The following is a 6,952-nucleotide window of genomic DNA, read 5'->3' as shown; positions in this document are numbered from 1 at the left end:
ACTATGAAAATATGGAATACACAAAAATGCTCATCACCAATTCACCACCACTATCACTAATTACTACCACAATAACTAATAACTAACATGTGCTTGTGATCAAAACCATAAACACATCCAACCAAGCCAACAACATATAAACAATTTCATCAATTACACCATATCTTGATAAAAACAAAAAATTGCCATTTAGATCTATGAAACACTGGCACATATATAGACACGACACACAGGACTAGTTGAATAATGCGGTAATGCGGAATACCAAACACACACCTTCAATCTGAAGTGTCAATGCTACATAGTCATGATCAATCATCATCATCATGATCACTCTCATCATTGAAATACCCAGCTTTCTTCCCTTTCTTCTTCGTCTTGTTGTTGTCCAAACCCTCATCATCATTTCTGTTTCTCCCCAGCAACCTTTCACCCGCTTCATCATCCACAACAGAAGCCCAATTATCGTCAAACTGCTCCGCAGCAATCTGACCACCCTCCTCCTCCTCCTCTTCAACTTCCTCCTCCCCATCCCTATCCCTCAGCCCACTAAATCCCCGTCGCGGCTTCTTAGGCTGAGGCCGCGGCCTCGGCCCCAACTGATTCTTAGGACACTCATACGACAAATGACCGTGCCCCCCACACTCATAACACAAAGCAGTCTCAGTATTGTACACGCGCTTCCGAATAAACTCTGGAGCACGTCCATTATCAGCAGCAATAGAAGCAGTTAGAGTCCTTCCATTGAGAATCTTCTTATTCATCTCCGCCACGGCGCGTTGGGCGTCATTACGAGAAACGAATTGGACAAACGCGACACCGCGGCTTAGGCGCGTGTGACGGTCTTTGAGAACGGTTACACGCGCGATGCGGCCGAAAGTAGAGAAGAGCGTATGGAGATCGGATTTTGTTAGGGAGTAATCTAGATTAGAAACGTATAGCGTCGATTTTGATGGTGCTAAGGGTTCACCTGTTCCTCCTATTGATGATCCTTTGTTGTTCGGTTTTGATTGGGGTTGATTACTGGATGTGGTGCCGGTGGTGGTGTTGGGGGTTGAGGACGAAGCGCAGTAGCGGTAGTAGAAAACGTCGTCATCTTCATCGTTGTCGCTGTGTTTTCGTTTGTGTTTCTTCTTGCTTGACATTTTTTTCGGTTCAGGTTTTTTGTTTCCGGCAACGGCGTTCGGTTTCCGGCGACGGAATTAGTTCTCCGATGCTTCTTTAATCTATAGAGGAAATCTGAGAGTGGAGAGATTCTATAATGCATTTGAGAAACCCTAGAGAAGTGAAGCGAAACTCCAAGCAGATCTGGACATGGATCCGGATATTTTGGATTGGTTTTATATATGGTTTTATCCATTCTTATTTTTTTATAAGCAGTACTATCCATATGTAAATGGACAACTTGCTCACCGCCAGAGTACTTGTAAAGATAGCATAAAACTAAAAATTATTATGTTAGTATGATGCTAGATTTTTTAATTGGTCAGCCACCCATCTGCATATATAAATTTTAATAATTTTTTGTTAGTATGATGCTAGATTTTTTAAGACAAAAATTTCTAGTTCGTTAGATATACAATTTTATTACTTTATTATTTGAATAATTAGTGATAAAAACAAAGTAAGTTTTTGATTCTGCTCATATAAAAGAGAAACAATACTGATGGAAAGTGATGAAAATTTTCATTCTGCTCATATTAAAGGGAACAATACTCGTAGAAAGTGATCAATACTAGTAGAAAGTGATGTAATTTTTTATTCCTCATATCTAAGGGAAACAATGCTAATGAAAAGTGATGAAATGAAATAAAATAGAATAATAAAATTTTATTATACTGGATCTGATTTTAATTAACTCAAACAATGTAATCTTATTCTATTTCATCTCATATTACTTCATATCATCTCATTGCATCAATTTAAGCAAAACCTTAGTCTAATAACTTCAGTTTCACAACATTTAAAAACTCTTATGTAGAATTTGTCCAGAATTGAAGAGGACTCATCTCTTACTAGAAACTCAACAATTAATTTGTTTTCAAAAGTAATGCTTTATTTATACTCTTAGATTATGTTTGGACATCTTAAAATGAAGATATAAAAAAAAAATGAACATAGTGAATCAACAAAATTAGAAGTACATACGATTAAAATGCATCAAAATCGATGACATCTTTTTAAATTTATTGAACTTTTCGCATTAGACTTTTTTCTATTGTATTATTTTTCAACATCATTTAATTTCTAGAACTCATGCATCCTATCCAAAAAAGCAAAGTTCTCACTCAGATGTTTCTTCCTTAAGACGTTCTCTCCATTCTACGAATGTTGGTGGTAGAGGACACCCTCGTTTCAAATAAGCTTGTATAAAATGCATCTTAGTAGCAATCTGTCTAATCAAGACAACCCGGCCATTTGAATTATTCGGAGGGCAACTTAGCAGAGGGAAAACGATTTACGAAAAACTATGTCTTGTAAACTAAACTAAAACATAGTCATATACATTTGATATAAGATGACTCATTTCAGAAAAATTCATCCACTTTATTGTCGTTGTGGGGACACCAATTTTACTAAGAATCAAAGGATTTTGAATAGCTTGTATTTGTGCATTAGTCATATAGAGTCGCATGTAATTGTCACACCTCAAAAAAAGATGATAATGCGATCCCTCGCGATAGGACGCGGAAAAAAAATGTTGTTCGAAACAGAGTCGCCACCGAACTTTATTTATTCCAATGAAGGAATAGGAAAATATCGAGAAAACCTTTAGAAATAAGAATAATGGTCGTCGCAACCATATTCGTGTTCGGGAGTCGATTACGCAAGGGGAAGGTATTAGCACCCCTCACGTCCGTTGTACTCAACGGGAACCTTTTAGTCTGATTTTGCTATTTGACTGTTAATTGACTATTTATCTGCTTGGTTCGAGTAATTAGAATTGATGATAGATGTGGATGAAGACCTCAGGATGGGGGAAATGGGAGGTTTTTTATTAGTGTGCTCGCGAAGATACAACAATCTCCTGCCTACGTATCCTTATGGTGCAATAAGGAAATCAGAGCATTCGTAGTTCGGGCTACTACAAATATTGGTTGTGTTTTGTTTTGATGAACGACTGTGTAGGTCGGCGTTCTAACGGCTAAACACTGGCTTGTCTACTCTCGGTGGAGGCTCTAGCACTGGTTTGTTGTGCGCATTAGAAAGGATTGACAGTGTTCTTTTTGAAAGGGTTTTGGTCACGCGGGGGTGACGAGTTGAATTGACGTGTTTGGATTTGATTGGTTTCGATCGCTCGAGGGCGAGAATTTAGGTTTGATTTGTTGATGATTTGAGGAACGACGAAAGATTGAGCAATATGGTGTACACCAATCGTTCAATTCTTTCGAGGAATAATAAGGCGTGCGCCTTCTATTCCCTTTTCGTTCGAATTGTTTTGAAAGTTTGTTTGTGGATGTTGAATACGCACGGTAGTGAGGCGTACGCCTCCTACTTGCTTATTCAAAGAATAACGAGGCGTACGCCACCTATACCCTTATCCAAGTTTATTTAACGTGTTTTAGTCGGAAGTCGATAATTTGTGCAATATGGCGTACGCCAATTATCCAAATAATCGAGAGACGGTGAGGCGTACGCCTCCCATCTTTTATCACCCGAGGTTTAAATTGTAAAAAGATATGTTTAGATATTGTATTCGATTTATGAAGATAGCTTGAATTTTGGGTTGGTAGGTTTGGATTTGTCGATGATTTGAGCAAGGTGGCGTACGCCAATTATTCAAATAATCAAGGAGTGGTGAGGCGTACGCCTCCCATTCTCTATTGAAGTTGTATAGTTTATTTTGTAAAATTGGGTTTGATATAAGAGGTGATTTGAGTTTATTCGATTGTGTTTTAAGTTTGATGACAAAAACTCGAGCAATGTGGCGTACGCCAATTATTCGAATAATCGAAAGATAGTGAGGCGTACGCCTCCTATCCTCTTTATTATCATAAATTTAGAATTAAATGTTTTAGAATTTGTAGTTGATTTGGAAAATGATTTGAATATGATGGTTGAAGTTTAGAAATAATTTGAATTTAGAACCTATGTTTGATTTGAAAAATTGGTTTGAAATTGTATGATTATTAGGGTTTTAATTGAATGACGAAAATCCGAGCAATATGGCGTACGCCAATTATTCGAATAATCGAGAGATAATGAAGCGGATGCTCACTATTCTCCTTTTCATTCAAAGATTAATTATTAAAAATAAAACTTTTAGAATTTATAATTAATTGGTGGAGTGATTTTAATTTTATGGAGTTTTAGGGTTTTAAATGAATGACGAAAATCCGAGCATTATGGCGTACGCCAATTGTTCGAATAGTCGAGAGATAGTGAAGCGGAGGCTTACTATTCTCCTTTTCATTAAAAATTAAATTAAATAATTTTTAAGAGAATACTATTTAAATACGGTGAATTTGAATTTATTTAGAATTAATATACTTTTGGGAAAGACTATTTGGTATTGGACCAACGTCAAACTTATTTATTAGAAAATAAAGTAAATTATTTGTTGACGTTAACCATTAATCCACCATTTAACTAATTATAATATTATAACAAGATAAAAAGAAGAGTTGAAAATAGTAATCGAAACCGAACTAATAAATATTTCTAATATTAGTGTTATCTTAATTTTAATTAAAACAATCAAGAATAGCTCATAAACCAAGTAGACCAAATTGGAATGTTTGGGAAATAAATAAAAAGTTAGGCCCTAAACATTGGATCAAAGAAGGCCCAAGGGACTTAAAGTAGTGTTATTTTGGGGATGGGCCACAAGGCCCAAAATCCTCTCCTACTCAGCCAAGTGGTACCGCCGAGAAGAGAAAAGGTTGGCCTCGGTTTACCTACCGCCATGCGCATCATTGTTCATTGATAACATCATAAAGATTTTGGGAACATAATCTGACAGCACCCAAGTATCTATCATCAATAACATTAATTTACTCTTAATAATATTTAAAAAGAAGAAACAATCACCCCTTAAAGCAAAGAAATAAATCAAAATAATTTTGTCTCTCTCTCTTAAAACGACTCTTCATTCTTTATGGAAAATATCCTCTCCCTATTAAATCGTGTGCATGGTCCCAATCCAAAACTGCAGAGAGAGAAATTTTTTTGAAAGGAAACCGATGAACACCCTTCGGTGTTCATCCTCAAACAAACCAGGACTCGAACATGAAGTTCAAAACTTCCAACGTGACAAACGACCACAATCCCCTCAAACCTCCAAATCCTCGACGGGATCTAGAAAATAGTAGCGAATCGGAACCTCAAAGGAAAACCTAATCTTAGCTTCTAACCCGTTTTCTATATCACAATCAACAGCAGAAATTAACGAGTCAAAATACAAGGTCAAAGGACTTTAAAGCAAAATAAAAGGGAAAGATTCCGCCGGAGCATCGTAGCCCCGACGAAGACCTGACGGCCATGATTACCTTCGGTGAGTATGTATGACGTTGTCCCTCTTCTTTTGCTTGTTGTTTCAAGTTTCTTCCTTTTCTTTCTATCCTTCTGTATCCACTCCTTGTTTTCTGTCTGATTCTGACTTTCTCCTCTAATTGATTGTCATTTCCTTTTGCACGCGATTGAAGGGGTCAAGCTCTTCAAACCCTGATTTTCAGTGTGAAAATCAGAGTTGAAATACAGAGTTTTAGCGGAGCTTTTCGGTGTAAGGTTCGTTTGGGATTTCAGCAGAGTGACGGTATTTTTCTTCTCTCCTTTTTAATCGATTAGCTTTCCTTTTTATAGAGTGAAATGAGCTCCCCAAAATCGTGTGTGGATCCTTGGCAGATGGTGCAAAAAGGAATCATTCCGTTAGCATCAAATCTTTCTTTAGATTTTGGTGGGGACCAATGTAAATGTGGTAGGAAACGGATTTGATTGTGGTCCCAAAAAATCTCCAAATGCGTGGCCGTCTTCACTGAATCTCCCATCTAGTTTTTACTGCGGTGAAACCTTCAACAATTGAGGTAAGGAAATTGGTATTTACTGGCATATATTTTAACCTTAATTGATGACTTCTCAACTTCGATTCACAACACTTCTTCCGTTTTTGCTGATGTGAGGACTTAATACATTTAGGTATGAATTGCTGCTCAAGTATTTTCGAATCCTGTGAATCTTTGCCTTTGGTTTATCATAACAATTGTGTGCTTACAAGTCTTATGACCATTAAATTGATGCCATGTTTGATACTTGGTTTGGTATTTGGTAGGTGATCTGAATGATATTCAGGATGCTTGATGATACTTGTATGGATGTTAACCTTGTTGATGGCTGAGCTTGGATTGCTAGTCTGCTGTGTTTTACATGGTGGTAGTCATGATTGCTCCTGTGATTCTATTACCATGAGGTTAGTCATATGCTGAAAACCTGTTAACTTGGAATGTGATGTTGTTAGCTATTGTGTTAGAAGTTTGAATGAAATTTTGCTATGGTAATGATTATTTTTGTTTTGGATACTTTGCTTGTGCGTGAGCTGATTTGTGGGTTGCTATGCTTGGTGATGCAGTAGTGGTTTGTGCAGTTTTTAGATCGTATATTTGATCAAGGTTAGATGGTTTGGTAACAGGTTTCTTCTTGTCATGGTTCAGCATCTGTCATGGTTCTCTGATAATAGGTTCTATTGTAACAGGTTTTTTTTTGAAGCATACCCTGGCACTGTTTTGGTTTGGAGCATTATGGCGTTTAAACCAATCCCGTCTTTAATTGATGATTCATAATGCAATGGTCCTGCCGCTATAGCTAAACCTTATGTCCCAAAAAGGTGAATCTTTAAATGTATCCTCATTTCCAAGTGTAGGCTAAGAGATACTCTCAACTGTGTTTAGCATGTTAGTTTTCTCGATTGTTTAACATCTCTGCTACCGACCAAATCCCTATCCAGTTATTAACATCA

The 6,952-nt window shown here is 37.0% G+C and overlaps 1 protein-coding gene across 1 annotated transcript; it reads right to left on the bottom strand.

Moving 5' to 3' along the window:
- Window positions 1–311: 311 nt before the first annotated feature.
- On the bottom strand, window positions 312–1,145 carry LOC127137563 (U11/U12 small nuclear ribonucleoprotein 31 kDa protein). The gene has a single exon (XM_051064020.1). It carries the CDS (start codon window positions 1,143–1,145, stop codon window positions 312–314), a length of 834 nt encoding a protein of 277 aa, XP_050919977.1.
- Window positions 1,146–6,952: the final 5,807 nt, after the last annotated feature.

Source organism: Lathyrus oleraceus, chromosome 4 (assembly GCF_024323335.1).
Source record: "Lathyrus oleraceus cultivar Zhongwan6 chromosome 4, CAAS_Psat_ZW6_1.0, whole genome shotgun sequence".
Classification (NCBI taxonomy): domain Eukaryota; kingdom Viridiplantae; phylum Streptophyta; class Magnoliopsida; order Fabales; family Fabaceae; genus Lathyrus; species Lathyrus oleraceus.
The sequence above is the reverse complement of the archived record's forward strand: the minus strand, read 5'-3'. Positions and strand labels throughout refer to the sequence as shown.